The sequence below is a fragment of the Apteryx rowi genome, unplaced genomic scaffold (assembly GCF_003343035.1).
Source record: "Apteryx rowi isolate R43461 unplaced genomic scaffold, aptRow1 scaffold_40, whole genome shotgun sequence".
In the NCBI taxonomy this organism is placed as follows: domain Eukaryota; kingdom Metazoa; phylum Chordata; class Aves; order Apterygiformes; family Apterygidae; genus Apteryx; species Apteryx rowi.
Window position 1 is genome coordinate 658389 of NW_020450530.1, and position 17141 is coordinate 675529.

At 45.2% G+C, this 17141-nt stretch overlaps 1 protein-coding gene across 1 annotated transcript; it reads right to left on the reverse strand.

Moving 5' to 3' along the window:
- Positions 1-13029: 13029 nt before the first annotated feature.
- SNRPD3 (small nuclear ribonucleoprotein D3 polypeptide) lies at positions 13030-16799 on the reverse strand. Its single transcript, XM_026075211.1, has 3 exons — positions 16623-16799; positions 15259-15451; positions 13030-14275 (listed from the first exon to the last, which is right to left on the reverse strand). The coding sequence occupies exons 1-3, from the start codon at positions 16746-16748 to the stop codon at positions 14214-14216; spliced, it is 381 nt and encodes a 126-aa protein (XP_025930996.1). The 5' UTR covers positions 16749-16799; the 3' UTR covers positions 13030-14213.
- Positions 16800-17141: the final 342 nt, after the last annotated feature.

The window sequence follows — 17141 nt, forward strand, 5'->3', positions numbered from 1 at the left end:
CTTTCACCGATCAGTCAAGTCCTCTTGATTATCTGTCCCTGCAGGAATGTTTTCAGAAAGAAGTTAAAGAAATCCAATGCATTAAAGCAATATATAAACCTTCCCTCTCCTAAATTAATGACGGTAACTTTGCCTTTCTCTGCTGATTCTCTCTGGGGGGTCTCAACACATATAAGAAAGTCTCAGATACTAAACCACACAAGTCCACATGAAACATGCATCTTTTGTGCTCCTTGCCAATCTCACAAGGTGCCACAAGAGGAAAATCAGTGATAGCTATCAAGTGATTTAYCCCCTTTGGACCAAGAGTGTGAGGGCACTGGAAGGTATCAGTATCTTTGATCAGCCTCCAAAGACCCCAAATAGGYCCAGGCCCCTGAGGAGGAAAGCTGCATTTAGAGACATTATGAYGAGTATTGCAATCTGTCATTGCGACTGCTGGACCATGTCCTGTTCCAGCTGTGATCACTGGCTGCCCACATCCCAGTGAAGGTGGGAGAGAAAAGGCCCTGAGACAGCCAGGAGGATGGGGAACCRGGAGTGTGAAGGTAGCCAGTCCCCAGCACATCCCAGAGTGGGAAGGGAGCATGTGCTCCCCTCCACAGTTCTCACCCAAAACCTTTTTCTAGCCCTTCAGGCGAATCTGGATAAGTGGAGCGATTCCTATGGCAAAGACGGTATTCAGGGAACATGAGGCTGTTCGGCAAAAGGCAGAGCACAGAGCTTCTCAAGGGGCCGTTCCCGTCGCCAAGGGCAGGGCTGTGCCAGCTTCCAGGGATCGCAGCACGGCTCATTTTTGCCCTCTCAGTGCGGCATCCGTTTCCTCTCCCTGCTGAGCAAGAGAGGTTTATTCTTTTTCCTTTTTCTTCTTTTCCTTCAAAAATGCCTTCCAGCAAAAACCAAGAGCATTTCAAATGTCAGCAGGATCTGCCTAAACTCTTGCAGTCTAAGCRGAGCAGCACTATTTGTGCCAAGAAGAAAACTGAGGCATGAAGCATTTAAATGAAGGCCTGGAGCCGCCTGGTGAGTCAGTGGCATATATAGAAAGAGGGAGCCGGGGTGCTGAGCGTTCATTCCCTGGCTCTGAGCACCGTCTCGCTATGGCTCTGCATAGAGGCATCTTCACAGCTTTTCCGTCGCGGCAGCACCCCTCAGAAGCAAGGCATGGCCCCAGCGCGCAGCCCACCGCGCGCTCAGCTCTTCCCTGCAGAGCCCCCGGCTCAGCCCCTTTCCAGCCCTGCTGAAAGCCGTGTTTGGGGCCCAAGCTGTGCTACTCAGCAGGATGGAGCTGAGGCATTCGGCCCCTTGCGGGAACTCTGTGCTAATTGCTTGCGAGGCCTTGCTGCCAATTGGCAGCTCCTGGAGTTGGAGATAAAATACGGCTTGGGACAAGCTGGTTCAGCGGAGCAGCTGTGAGATCAGTGTTTATTCCTTCACACGCACTTGGTTGCTCTGCCACAGAAACCTCCCCATGGAGAACTGGTTGTCAATAAATACATGCAAATGAAAATCRTGAGGTCCTGGCCTAGGAAACTGCTACTGCCTCTTGGATAAACTCTGATGGGCTGCAACTTAGCTGGGAACAAATTGCCACAGCACACCCAGCCGTTCCCTGCAGGCGCCTGGTCGCGCTGACAGGCGAAGGAACCTGCGGGAGCGCAGCCTCTTCGCATGGGCTCCAGGAGACGGTGCACATCCAGCCCAGGAGCTGGGAGATGCCCCACTGCCCCCGTACAGACATGTACTCAGGGAGCAGACCTGGCAGCCCCAAATCGGGATGAAGTTGTCTTCGTAAAAGCCAAGCTCACAAACCAGAGCGGATGACACAACCCAAACGAGCATTTCCTTGCCCAGAATGAGAAAGCTCAGGGCTCTCAAAGGGGACCAACGGGGGGAGGTGCTGACACAGGTCTCCCCGTTGACACCCAGGAGGGACCAGCATCGTCTGTGTGCTTGGGGAGCGCCTGTAACACCCTTCACCCCCGTGGCCTCGCTGGGCCTGCACCCCGAGAAGGCAGCTGCAGGGGGTCATCTCAGCCCCTTCCCACCCYGGCCTCCCTCCAGATGGTCAGTCTCAGGAGAGGCCACAGAGGGAGAGGCTCAAGCAGGCCCTTCAGAAGAAGGAAGGAGCAGCCGCTGGGTRCAGAGTCATGCCACAAGTTCACACCAGCCTCTTTTTCTCAGGCCTTATTAAATACCCCTAGAAAACCTTCTTCCTCGCGGGTTTGCCCGGTCCCTTTTCACATCTACAAACGTAGCACCCCTGCACAAGACACTGAACCCCCCCCTTCGCCAGCCTGTGCTGAGAGAGCAGCTTCCTACCCCGCTCCCAGCGGGCAATTTCCTACCTGGCACAGCAGAGCCGCCTGCCTGCTCCAGGGCCGCGGGAGCAGCCGCCTGCAGCAGCGCAGCTGAAGTCGCTGGCGAGCGCTGTCAGCCGGGGCTCGCGCAGAGCCAGGCGGGCAGCAGGCAGCTCCAGCAGAGCCAGCCACAAAGCCCAGCCGCGGAGGTGCGCAAACCTGGGGACGCAGAGCAGTGTCCTTTTCCGTTACTCAAACAGAAATCCACTTGCTCCCTCCCTGCCCAAGAGGACAACCCCTTCCTCACTCCTCCATCCATCATTTTGCCCTAGCCTCTGAACACAAAGCATGGGGCAATGACGTTAGCATGCTCTGGGCAGCAAGGTCCTTGGCAGAGAGGCCACCACAAGCATCCTGCATCCCTGCRGCTCTGGTTAAATACCTGGTAATTGTTTTGCTGAGGGAAGGATGCAAAAAGCAGTGTGAAGCACAGCCTTCCCTGACCTATTTTATTTCACGCACTTCAGAACCTGTCAAGGCCCTTTTACTCCCTTCCTGCCAAGACTCTTTATTCAACTTACTCCTCATTGTGAGCACTTGGGAGAAAAAGGAGTTTGCAACGTTTTGGGCAGGCTGGCAGGCTCTTCGGTGGACAGACAAAMATGCCAAAATTGAAATTGTTTCCACTTATGAAAGCAAAGAGAGGATTAGATATTTGCTTTTAGAGATCACTCTGTCCCCCAGAAGATCACGTTTCACAGCTTGAAAGAAGAAACGGGGTGTCTCAGTACATCCCCTTATCACTGCACTATCTTGCCAGTGCAGCAGGTATAACAGCCTTCACGGGCCCCTGACAGAAAGCCCAGCCACCCAAACTCTGAGCATTTGGCGTCAGAGTGGAATTTGTTTAGCAGTTTGCTGACATCAAACAAGTACTCTTGAAATAGATGCAACAGCTGATTTAAGGCTGCCAAGAGGTAGCTCACAACACAAAATGCACCAGAACTCGCTTTACTGAGGCCACTGCTCCAGGAAGCTGTGAACACGTCTTCATCTACTCATGAGACACTGCAAACTCAATTAAAACCTCTTCTGTTCCCCTCAAACTTGATAGTATTCCAATTCAGTGATGCTGATTCAAAACCAGAGTAACCACAAAACACAATAACCACAGAGTAACTCTTCCCAGCAAGAGGAGTGATGAGAAATTTGGCATTTCTTCCACTTGCATGTATTCCTTTTTCCAAAACCTGGCRCTCCCCCTGCTGCATCCAAACCTGCCTCAAAAGCCAGTAAACCACAAAAATCACTGAAATTTCTTTCTACAGCATCAGGCTCATTTCAGCCTGCATGCAGGCATGYCACCAGGGTGGAGACCAGGGTGCAGCTTACTGATCAGCCAGTTCCTCCACTTCTTAGAGAGGATTGTTCCTCCCAGTCCATTTTTGAGGCAATCTCACCCAGGTTTAGTGGCCATCTGTGATCCAACAGTTGGAAACAATGATAGGAAGCATTTGGAAAGCTAGCTAACATCTGCATGGGCCTTGTTCAACCTGTCTGTGTAGCTCTCCTGAAGCACGTGCTTGATGAGTCTCCTCAAGCACAAACAAGGTCACAGAGAACTGGAAAAAGCCGCTCCGCGTCAGATCTCTGAGCAGAACTCTGTTCTTGCTCCCCTGACGTTTTTCGGTTTGTGAAGCCAACAGCTTGACATATGCACCTTTATCTGAACCCTGTTGCAACAGAACAACCGATTCCTTTAGTCTGGAGATCCCTACAAGTGACTGGAGAGCTTCTCTCCATGCAGATAACCCCAGGATCTGCAGGGTAATGCTTGGCCCAAGAACACCTGCTGAAACTGAGCTAGCAGACACTGCTAGACTGGACAGCAAGTCTATCAGAAACCCTTCCTCGGGAATTTCAGGCTTAGGTACACATTATGCTTCAGGTAGCACATTTGTCTCTAGAGAGGTAAAGCAGCACTCTGTGCTTGGTTCCAGCAACCCCTGCAAGCGAGGCATGGACTTCTCAAGGCTCCACCGCAGACATCAAAGCCTTCAAAGCAGCCTGAGGAAATGCTCCCGCTACATCCCAACATGATCAAGCAGGTCCAGTCTGCAGCTGAAGGAGACTGAGACAGAAGACACCAAAGGAACAACAACTTTGACACACAACCAGACAGTCAGAGGCAACAGYCCAGACAAAGTCCCCAGCTGTAAGCCCCCCCAACCAGGTCTCAGCCCTGGACTGGACCATCCCTCAGATCCTATATAAACTTGGAGTCTTTTGCTGAGCACAGCTCTATGCCTGTGCAAACGGATGCTTTCACCGGAAGCCCCCGAGTGCTCTGTCAGTTTTTGCGTTGCTAATGCCTGTGCTGTCTCTGTCCCTTAGCAATATCATTAGGTCACTSAGTTATCTCTAAATCTGCAGCACTCACTGACTTTCCAAACTTTGGCTTTCTTCAGAAGACCATAACAGAGACTCCCTTGTGGTAACATGCAGAGGACTCTCTTTAGAGCAGTAGGAAGGAAAGTAATACACAGTTCACATCTTTCTCCCTCACTAAGCAGAAATTAAGCCAAGCCAGATAAACACAATCTCTAACCACAAACCCCAGCTGTCTCATAGGAGAGAAAATAGGCAAGATGTTGCTGTACTGGGACAGTGCTCTAGTGCGGGGCAATCGCAATTGCAAGCAGGGACAGTTCCTCCATTGGGGACAGCAGGATACATCTGCCATAAGACCTTTTCCAAGGGTCACCTCCGTAAAGTCCTTCTCACCTATTTTCTTCTTGCACTAATCACAGGTAGCTGCAACACACGGCAGCACCAAGCCTGGCACCCAGCACACAGAAGAGGCAGCGTGCAGCACCTGCTTGGGGAGATTGCCACCAGACAAAAGCATCGGAGCCATCACTGGGGTTGGGGTTCAGAGAAAGAGACAGCCAGGACGGTAAAGTAAGACTGAGGCTCAGCGTGCCAAAGTGCAGCTGTTGCTGCTACTAGAACTCTCTCTGGTGCAACCTAGGGGAGCGGGGTGCCCCTGGCATTAGTTTCAGCCTAAGGACAGGGTTAGGCTCATGTTGCAAGAAGGAGGCAGCTGAGGCACACTAAGAGCAGGGCTCAGACGGGGTTGTACAAGTAAAGTGGGGCCTGTTTACCAGAACCCTCCAACACTCAGTCTTTAGCCAGAGGGCTCAGCATGTCCCATRGTGCAAGCCTCAGCCTAGGGCTAGGATTAGACTTCATGTATTCGGAGTCAAATTCAGACATGAAACACCCCTAATGAGTTCCCTAGAGCTTCATCTACTTACTCGGTGTTATATTTGGCTCATTAACTAGCAAAAAGTTCATACTGAAAAGACAAAACAAAGACAGCACATCCTAACAAATACCCAGGGAGAAGGAGGAAGCGGCATTTCCTCCATATGCATTTACTGCTTCTTTCCCCAAACCACAGCACTCCAGACTGCTGTATCCAAACCGTCCTCAAAAGCAAGAGGTGAACAAGACTGCAGCTAAAATGACGCACTCCTGTCTGGCTCTGAAGATGTCTCTGATGTGCAATTTTAGATAGCGTTCTTCAAAGAGGGACAATATTAGCTGATGGCTGAGCTTTGCAAAAAGGTGCCTGCTGTGGAGCTGCTCTAGAGACATGTGAGACTCATGCAGAAAGGAGCTCATTCAATTGTGAAACAGCAAAAAGCAATACCTTTGCTGCTAGAGATGAGAAAAAAAACTCCTCACTCCAGTTCTGTTTCTCAGCTCAATAACATGTGAAGAGAAAAAAAACATATTCACCCTGCAACCTACTTCAGATTTTAAAAGGCTGTAAAGATAACAATAAGCAACCTAAAATGCACCCACACGGGTCTACACATTAGCACATTCTCAGCTTCACAGCACGTCTGCTGAGGGCCATTGGAGCTGGGTTCCCTAGAAAGCTGCTTCAGATCCCTGTTAACGCTGCTCTGCCGATTCCAAAACCTCYTGGAGGTTGTGTGCACTAACAGCCACGTGGCCTGACTTGTGCCTCCCATGAGGGCTAAAAACTGCCACCCCCCACAAAAGCTCATCCCCTCTCCACCAAAAACTCCAAACGCGAGAACCCTGCCAGCCCCTACTGCTAGACAACAAATCTCTTCGTTGTCAGTTATAGATGTGAATTGCACTCAACACACTTTAAATGGGAAAACGATGCCAGCGCACCCCGGTGTGCCAGAGGGCTGCTCCATTCTTAGTGGGGTGGAGAGACTTCTACCCTGGAAGAAGAACAAAAATCTCTTGAAAGAAGGATTATAAACAAACCTAATCTTCTAACCACTATCTTCTGTTGCACCTGGGCAGAGTGATTTGCAAAGTGCTCTTTACCACAGTATCCAAAAATATTTGATTAGCTATTTATTTATCCTCCCCATATCCTTGCCAAGGAAAGGAGTGCTACTATCTTGTCAAAAAACTTATCTAAAAGCCTCCAGAACAGAGGCAGGGACTGTAACCTGTTCTCCAGATTCCCGGGCTCACATCTTTCCCTGAAAGCCCTTCTCCATACAGACATTTTCACTTTTACTGACAGTGAGAAAGACATGTTTGCCAGAAGCTCAGGAAGCCTCAGCCAGATTGCAACTGCAGTTACTATGAACTTACAGGTAACATATTCTCTTATTCTTCAAGAAAGAAACATTAGTCCTTGTCCTTTAAGGATTAAAATAAGGGAGGAACTAAGGGAGGAAGATGAAACTAAATCAACATAGCACAGATTTAGTAGCCATTACTAGAAATGCCTAACAAGGAGGATTGATGCTTGTTGCAGGAGAGCAGAGAAACCAGAATACGGGACACAAGCAGCTACAACAGAAACAACAACCAGTTCTTGATGATTCCACTTTTCCAGAGGATATTGAGGGACTTCCAGCGAAATGTCTACTCCAAAAAGCCACCACAAAGTGGTTTACTGTCCAACAGGAGAATGATGCAGGAAGTAGCGTTTGGAGACCATCACTTCTGTATCAGGATTCATACGCTGTTACCGGGATAACCCAGCAGCCAGAGCACTCCCTGGGCCTCCGGAGACTTTGTCCCTGAGCTCCAGGGACACTGTTAGGCCAGGCACTTAAGAACAGGCTTTCAAAAGTAATTAGGTGCCTACCTCATTGGTTTCAGCAGGAGTTATGAGCCTAAATCTGTCTTCAAGTCTTGGTCCGAACCTCTCTGTGGCTTGGTCCCTGTCTCCCCTGGTGAAATGCAAGGTGATAATCTCTTTATACCCTGTAACAGTTTTGCAAAGAAAAACCCATGAAAGTCTGTGTGCAGTCAGGCAGTTTATGGCATGGAGCCATGAACAAGCTAGAGGGGCAGCTCTATATAACACACCATCTCCCTGCAGATCCCGACATCCCTGTCACCATCCCTTTGCTTCACCAGCCCGTTGCTATTCCCTCTCATGGGTCTATAATGGGAATCAGTTAAACCTTATCATAAGTAAACTGCAAACTTTCCCAGAAAGGGACCATGCTTTTTTCAGTCTGCAGACAGCACTTAACCCACTCGTGGGCACTATCAAAATCCAACCAGCAGCAGTGGAAAGTGCTCTGTCCCACTCCCAGTTAACATTTTGGGCACTGTGGGGCAAACAGTGAGTTTTGCCTCACAAAAAGCAGTGGCTTGCTCAGGAGCGGCTGCACTAGCATCTGTCCGCTGAGCTAGAAATAGGGCAACCCCCCAAACAGACAAAAGATCCCCAGGCAAGGGAAAATGAACTAATTAAACGCTTGGTGCAAACAGTTCACTAAACAGAAGAACAATAATAGTGCTTTTCTGCCATTCTCTTCATTTCTCTCAGCATAACTACGCATATCTTCTGGATAAAATCTGTTTCTTAGCCAGGGCTTCGGCATTCTCCCCTGAATTAATGATGCTGGAAAACCTCCACTTTTCATGGACTCCTATTCGATAGTCTCTGTGGAGCAGCAGAGGGCTGCACAATGCTTGCTTATGCAATGACTGGCCCCAAGCCAGGGCTAATAGCTCCTCTACGAGGAACAACCAATTCACACACAAAAACAAAATACTTTTCTCATTAAATGTCTGAGTTAAGTAGAGTAAAAAAACCCCAAGCCTACTGGTCATGCCATACACCATCCTCAGCCTCCACACTTAACTTAAATTATCCCACCCCTCGTCTTCGAGGAACAGCTAGAGCAAGCAGAGGAGGGTAGCATTTCCCGATTCATTACCTCCAAGGTACCCGTGACGGTATCAAGAACTGTTATTACAGGATCAGGTAACAACAGGACACGTGAAGCAGTTAAGATGCAGCTTGATCTGGCAAAATACTTGTGGACAAGCAGCGCGTTGGCTACCCTAGGCACCGGCACACGGAAATCCCGGGGTACCTCTTCTGTCCGCAGGTGTGATCTCTCCCCAGAGAGGATGGGGAGCTGGGGAACAGTATCRCCTTGCTTGCAAAGTACTCTCCAGCCAGCGCTCACACTAGCGTTTGTTTCAAGGCTATTCTAGACCATGTTTTAAAGCTGGTGTATCCATATTTCATCCCAAAAAACAGTGAAAGCAGGAAGGCCCATGAAGTTAGTATTATCTAATCTGAGAGGAGGAGGACCAGGCCTTATTGTCAGAAATCAGCTTAGCTGCAATAAGGTGCAAGTCTAGATCTTAACTTTTGCCTTTGTGAGCATGGAAACATGAAGGAACCCTGGGATAACCCTTCCCTCTGTTTTAACCCCTGGCTGAGTAGTGAACAACCAGATTATCTGCACTTTCTTGCAGACCTCAGARCTCCACCGTTTGCTGTCTTACCAACTCATTACTCCTTTGAGATGTCAGCCTCCCATCCTCGCTCATGTTACACYGGCAGGAGAAAACAGGATATCTACTTCACATGAAAGCTCAGTGTGAAATTTTAAGTAGCAATGAGATATAGACTAGACAGTTACCCCGACCACCAGCTCCAGAAATTCATGTCCTCCACTCCATTCTGCCCTCCTGGAAGGGGTTTTCTGGAGGGCACTGGAGCTCTAGGGGCCACATCCCTTTACTTCTGGCTTTCCCCGGATGAGCGAAGAGAGTAAGAGGCTGCTGCCTCTCTCACCTGCGATTTTGAGAGTTGRTATAAACCAACCTCTGTTACCCTGGAGAACAGGGCTTTTACAATGTGGCATATAATTACTCTCAGAGAAGAGATACCATAGCTTGCCACTTATCTCATCTGCACAGCATGCCTTGCCAGCCTCCCTCAGTCGTAACACAATACCTCTCAGACTAATATTTTACAGAGCACTCTTGGAAAATGAACTAGACAGGTACTCAGCTTTAGGATCAAATGAAAATTAGACACACCTGGAGAGCAGAACTGGGGTGGGATGAAAGCACCTGGTCAGTGAAGAAAAGTCCCACAGGTCTGTGCAAAGCAATTTTTTCAAGTGATACCTTCCCCAACCATTTAACTCTTCTCTGCTGTTGTCGGGGTCTCCTCTCTAGTTCTCCRCTCCTCACTTTGTATGGCTGCACTGTAGCCTCTCTGCCCCACATATGAGTACTTCAAAGGCATCTACACAGGTTATATCAAAGGCGTAAATTCATGTCAAAGCTTCAGGCCATAAGTGTCTCCCTGTCAGCAGCAGGAAGCCACAGAGAGCTCTGAACCCTTTGAACAGGAAGAGATTCACAAGCCCACGCACAAAGAGCAAGAAGTAATGAAGAATGAAAAGAAGCGCTGCAACCTGTGACAAAAAGGCAGCAAATAAGGGTAGATGTTAAAGCCAGAAAACCTTATCTRTCCAGAAGACCCTCCAATCCAGAGAAATAGATCACTTCAAGTTACTGAGCTAGAAGAATCAGCACTACCTACCTAAGTGCTCATGTTCAGTTAGCCAAGTGCCAGGGAATCGTGCACAGCAGCTGGAGGTCAAGCAGCAGCTGGAGTAACCTGGGTGCAAATGAAGCCAGCACACTGGGAAAGTTGAACAGGAAAGAAAAGAAGCCGAGAGTTTGCATGCTAGAGTTTGTAATAGCATCGTGCTTGTGGATTTTATACCAGAAGACACATTTCTTCCATTTTTTTCCTTCCAGAGGGTTCTGTTTTTACGTATTTTATTCTCCTAGCGACAGAGCCATCTAGTGGATGACATGTCAATTGTTAGAATGAAATTTTGATTTATAGCACTGTAAGTCAGGATAATATGTAAATCACATATCAGTTCTTCAAAGCAGCCTGTAACAAACTAGCATATTGGCTATGGTCCAGTCAGATTGTAATTGGCTAATAAAATGTTGCTGAGTGATATGGTTATCTTGGCTGGGGCTTAAATTCCTACTGGTGTGAAGCTCCYGACTTTTCAACACTAATTCCCAATACCTTTCTTTCTGCAGAGGGTAAACATTTCAGCCTAGACTCAGGCTCAACCTGAATTCATGGTGCAAAGGTTTTTGCTAATGCAAAATCCAGTATCTTCTTCAAAGCTGATCTGGATTAGAGATGTTATTTAATTAAAACTTAAACTTCCAATGCTGCTTGGAAAAAAAAGTTTTAAAAAAAGTTTTATCACCCTGTATACATACTCAGTGGACAGCCAYAAACACAGAGGGCGAGAAACAGCAGCAGGGCTAAGAACTTCTTAAAGCAGATTTGCTGGAGAGTTTGTTCCAACCCTTGGATCTACTTGGGAAAGTTCCTGTTCCTCTCTGAAATTCCTTGTTGTTTCTCTGCCCTCAGCTCTGCTGAATGTCACATCATGTGTTTTTGGGGAAGAGAGGGGATCTCAAAGGAAAGAACAGAAGCTTGGTATTGCACAGGAAGGAGGAACAGGAACTTTTAAAAATAATAAAAAAGATTAGCCAATCATCATTAGTGAAAACATTCCTCAATGAGCTGTTACTGCTAAGCGGCTCTAATGTGGCTAAACAGCATTTAATTGTCATGCTGTCTTTTAGGGATCCCCTGTGTGTTTCAAATCCTTTGCTCTTCTAATAACTGTCTGTCTGCAGTCAAAATGGGTGCCGTTTTTCCCTGCCCTTTGCAAAAGAAGCTAGCACGTAACTTTGCGAAAAGGCCACCTGTTATTTAACAGTCAAAAGGAAGTAGTGAGAAACAAAGCAGATGGACCAGATTTGCAGCCTTGCCAAAATACTGAATCTGTTTTGAAAAAGAAAAAAAAAAAGTTAGTCAAGTCCCCATCTGTGGCTTGCTTCCTTTTCCACGTATTAATAATTCTTTTTGGAGACTTTAAAGAGAAAGGAAGCAAAGCTTTGAAGTCTGGGGAGTACCAGATAGCTCCTGCAAAAAAAAGGATGTAGCAAGCTTCAGTGCCTTCCCTGGAGATTACAGGGAGATCAGACCCAAAACGGTTCTGGCAAAGTGATTTCTCTTTGCTTAAACTACAACTGCATCTCTTGTCTTTCCTTTTACTAAACAAGGTAACAGTAACCTCCTTTGCCACTCTCTGTACATTAAAAACCACCAGGTTGACACTTTTTTGTAAGCAGAAGAAAAACTTACAATCCTCCAACACATGCACTCCATCCTACACTGTTATCTTTATAGAAACTAATCAATGGCACTAAACAATTTTGAGTTTTTATTAGGTACTTGTCTTAGAAAGAGAAGGTAATCTGAGCTGTCAGAGAAGCACCCTGTAAGACCTTGCAGCAGATACTTGCCTCGAATTATACAGAGGATAAGAATGTATCGTGGCAGCCTTGTTCTGCCTGTTGACAGTAGTAAACACCATTATACAAATTTCAGACTAGATTAGCATCACAAATGCAAGCCTGATGTATTAAGAGCAATAAAATCACTCAGATTGCAAATAAAGGAAACTTCTATTTCAAGTGGATACAGTGATATCTGCTGACATCTCAGGTATCACCACCTAGCAAAGCTGGTGGGTGTCAACAGAACATATTTAATGTCACCCACCAAGCCACCTCCAGAGATCCTGGAAATCAGCAAGCGACTACCACAAGCTGACACTTCAACTTTCACTACGAACTTTGTGGTAGAACTTTTCTCCTTCATGTTAAAACCCAGTGACAGAGTCGAAGCGTGCAGAATGGTTTCATATTATAAAGATTCAAAACGGACTTCATGTTTATTTTAAGACAGTCTGTCTCAAAACAGTCTGTGAAATTCAGAAGCCTTTACTAAGGCAGGTGGAGGGGAGGAAGTTCTGTGAAGAGAACAGATGTCTTCTCTCTCACAGTAAGAGTTAGAGCTAAGCTGATTACTGAAGAGCTCCAAAAAGTACGAGCAGACATTTCTGCTACTGATTAGGAAGGTCATACTCTGCATATAGACCAGTGCACTTTTTACTTGCAAGTTGACCGGATCGACTACTATTAGTCAGGCTTCCCTTTCAAGTGATTGTGGATTTGAGGAATACCAGGTTTCCACAAGAAAAGTTTAAATACTGTTACTAAATTCCTTTAAGTGCTTGCTTTAAGATGGAAATGCTGCCTTCAGGAAAGCATTACTGTTATACAAATGAAGTATGGCTCACATGCCATATTCTGAAGTAAGGTTTTGCAAAAACTGTCTCTGAACTGATTTTGGACAAGCTTACTGAAAACCTCAATTTAAGCATAAGAAAGCATTAAGATGTTTTTTATAATTAATCCCAAGCACAACTTCAACACATTTTAAGTTTCTAATGCAAATATTAGGATGACAACTACACGGAAGAAGGAAATTTATCAAAATTTTTCTAATAAATCGGTGCTCAGTGTTTTATTTACAGACAATGCAGCAAGTTAATCCATTAGCTGAACTTCCATGTCTGCACACAAGGGAAAGTCTTTACAGCATCAGAGCAGAAGAGCAAGAATAGATATTTGACACATGCACAGATTGATAATTCATCACGTAAGTAGGAGATTAGGTACAGGAGTGTTGAATTTAAACATTTCAACCATTTAAGTCAGCAATGAGAACAACCACACCATACTTTCAGCAAAATAAGCTAAAACTTTAATGAAATTTGGCTTCCTGCAGATCACCTGGTGATCTGTATGATGATGCATGAGTGTTAAGACTGAAGCTAGGATCAGTCCCAGGTCTTGTTCAAAAGATTAGTCTTTGTATAGAGTCATATTTAATGGATAACCATTAATACAGCCCTTTCCCTATACACCCACACTAGCTTGCGAATTCACAAAACATTTCAAATTTGTCCTCAAAATATAAGTATTTTATATTCTGTCAAYGAACTTCTCTCCCCAGGTAGAGGGGGAAAAACAAACAAACTACCAGAAGGGTTAAAATCGAATCTTTGCTCTGAGGCTAGAATAGCCTGTCTATCAAATATTTAAGTTATGCACATTCCTAGTGAAAAATTTTCCCTGTATCCAAAGGGAAAAAATATGAAATACAGGAATACAAATTCAATACACAGCTCTTAACATGGACCTATACATTATAGGTCCATATGAAGCAAAAGAAAGGAGTGCTTTGCTTCTCAGGAAGTTGTCCCCATTTGGCTGTGTGCTCCATAAATGCAGCAGCTAATAAGACTTTAAAACACATGATTTAAAAATTCATCAAGAATGCCTAATTTTTCTTTAGGGAGGGAATGACAATAGGATTTAGCAAGAGAAAGGAAATAAGATGATCTTTTAAAACTCAATCCATCATTCAAAAAGATACAATGAAGTCAAGTCTAAGAACCAAGTCCTCTGCTTTCCAGACAAAGCAGTTACAAGTCTGATAACAACCTACAATACATTTCCCAGCTATAAAAAGAAGCCAGAATTTGGATGTGTCCAAGAGGAGTTCTGTCATACAAGAGCAGACAACTTTTTTGTCAGAAATATTTATTTAATTAAACAAAACTTATACTGATGCACATGTAGTCAAGTTAACACCCCCTAATAAGAAAAGCCTGTCGGTCAAGACCAAAATTATCTTCGCTTCTGGAAAATGTTGCCACGGCCCATACCACGGCCTCTTCCTCTCGCAGCCACTGAAGAAAGAAAACATTTGGGATGACATGAATTTGATATAACTGCATCTTTATCTCGGCAACTGAGAAATAAAAACATAAATGATTCTCAAATCTCTTGCTTAGCAGCAAGGAAATAAGGCTATCATGCAGAATTCAGAAGGTGATATACCACGAAAAAAAAAAAAAAAAAAAAAGGTGTTCTGTGAGAAGAACCAGGACTAATGGTTACACAGTCTTGCCACTTAAAACAACACAGTGCATACTCAGATGAGAATGAAGTATTAACACACTTTGTATATATCCCAATCTTACACACAAATCTGTACCACAGGAGATTTGTATCATGGTAGGAATTGCTGTGCCAGAGATTTCACTGATGTTTAAAACCTCACACTAAGATTTTGCAACAGAACTCAATATGCTCCAGCAGGTGTTACTCCCCCACTCACACTCACTACACTTGCTAAAGTTAACAAGGACTTTGCAGCCCACAAGTATTACTCAAACTTGTTATAACTACACTGCTCACATAAGAAAAGTGCTAATGAGGGAGAACTGCAGAATAGCTAGTAGTTACAACTACCCAGTTATTTAAATATTATTTTAATATCTGAATCTATTTTTCTACAAAAGCTTAACAAGAACAAGCTCCTTCTCTAAGTGGTCCAAACAGCTAGCGACCACATTCACTGGAAAACACCAAAATGAAGACTTATGTAAAGCCTCAGAGTATGTAAACAACTCTAACAGGACGACTTACTACATTTAAGTTATCTTCACATCAGTATTGCTCATTTTGATAATTGGGAAGTTTGAGTCTCAACTCCCACTGAAGACAAAACATACAGGGGGGAAAAAAACTCAACAATATATGAACCACTAATCATTCTGCATCTTATGTTATTTGTTTCCTCAGTGATACAAATGAAAGCTTTCCTGTTCCTCCATAGCAAAATGCTAAAACTGGGGTGGGAAGGGGTCCATAAACAAATAACACCCACCTTGAGCTTTGAGAATAGCTGCTTTTCCTCGCCCAGCCCCAGAACCCTGGTTTTTATTCTTCATGCTCTTTAGCATAGGAGCATTCTTCAGCATATCTGGTAAAATGAGAAACCGTATCTTGCTACCTCTGATGTACACCTGTTCAAGCTGTGCCACTCGTCCATCTCTGTACGTCACTGTTATGTTGGACATCTGGAAAGCAAAAGATCAGTCAATGCTTACAGAGGCCTCCAACACAGTTTAGTATTCCTATTTCTCTCGCCTTCAGAATTCTGACTCAGGCTCCTCTGAGTGAAAACTATCTGGGTCAAGTACTAGCCATTTCAACAGAAAGCCTTTCTAGGTCTCCTTTGAGATTTTAGAGCCAATATAGGCTTTTCAGAAGTTGCAGCAAGTTGGCAGGCTTGCATCAGCAGAATACCAACTAAGTAGGCACAAAAAACAAAGCATGTTAATCATGATTATTCTAACAAAAAAAGCCACTACTATACATGCAATTTTTATCTCACTTGTGTTTGTAGTGCCTCCTTGCTACATAAGGAGAGTAGCTTACATCTGATTTTCTTGGCCGATTACAGTATATGATACGTGACTGATTTAGAGTAATACATGTAAGTGAGACACAGCAACAAGAGCAGACAAAAATACATAGTTTACTTACAAAAGAGTGCTAAGGAACATACAGCCAGGATTCAAGTACCAAAGCCAAAAACCTTCCATGTACTGCCTTTTAGACTGCAGTTGTTGCAGCACAAGGTATCCAGGACCATTCGCACATAATGCTAAGCCTACTACCAATCAAGCAGGCCCAACATTTTTATTTTCACCCCAGTCTGAGCCAAAACAAACTCTTAGAGAAATAAAACTCAGTTCTGTTTCTCACATTAAGTCACTTTGAATAAAGCCTTACTTGTCTTAAGTATTAAGAAAGCATTTTGGTTTGAACAATATGATTTCTATCTAAAATCAAACAAAATTAAGCCTTCTTGGGATGCCTGAAGTCATGTGTATTAAGAAAGGCTTCAACTGCTCAAATGAGACTTTGTTTAATCTCAAGCCCAGAGCAATAAAGTGAAAAACTCCAACAGAAACACTGTTCATAGAACAAAAATCTTAAAAGACCCTGACACTATTGACAGGACTTCCCAGTCCTACTCTAAACAAAGAAAGAAAAAGTTCTGTCCTTTTTGGAGCATTCAGCAATCCTAAATCCATTTCACTATGGCCAAAGCATGCAGCAACAGACTTTTTATGCTAAGACAAAAAGCATCGGTCTTTAAATCAAACTACCAATAAGCTAGCTATTGACGTTTGCTGGTACAGGAGAGACAGCCTCCCTCCCCTCCAACGGAGGCAGATATACCTGACAGTTCATGTTGTCTTCAGCTTCGATAAGCTTGCCCCGGTAGACTTCGCCTGTGTTGGTCTCACATGTCACGATATGGCCTTCCGCCTCGTGCAGGACTTTAATGGGCACTCCAATCGACATGTCTGCAGAGCTGCGGCTCTACACCTGGCACAAAGAAAAGCAAAGGAAAGAGCCTATAAAATTAAGTTTTCCCTATATAAACCACGAGTTTCTCRAGTTTAAAGGCCCGATTTTTTTTCCTTTTGCCCAGAAATACCATATGCTCTGATGAAGCATTAATAAGACCACAAAGACGGCTAAAGGAAGAAAACACTGAAATACGGGCAAGAGCGGCAGCCTACGAGTTCTCTGCCAGGAAAAGGAAAGGAAATTCGCTCCCAAACGCTGGAGAACAGAACCGCTGGCGCAGGCAGGGGCAGCCGCCCGGCACGCACCGCGACCCAAGCCTCGGCCTCCCCGCGCGCCCGCCCCGCCCCGCTCCAGCCTTCAGAAGCCCCGCTCAGACGGTCCCCC

Bases quoted from the DNA above. Each gene is read 5' to 3' on its own strand.
- SNRPD3 (XM_026075211.1), bottom strand. From the start codon at position 16,748: ATGTCGATTGGAGTGCCCATTAAAGTCCTGCACGAGGCGGAAGGCCAT. The intron at 15,452-16,622 runs GTATATCTGCCT...TTTGCTTTCCAG, and splicing joins AAGACAACATGAACTGTCAG to ATGTCCAACATAACAGTGAC. The intron at 14,276-15,258 runs GTGGGTGTTATT...TTCTTTCTTCAG, and splicing joins AGCTATTCTCAAAGCTCAAG to TGGCTGCGAGAGGAAGAGGC.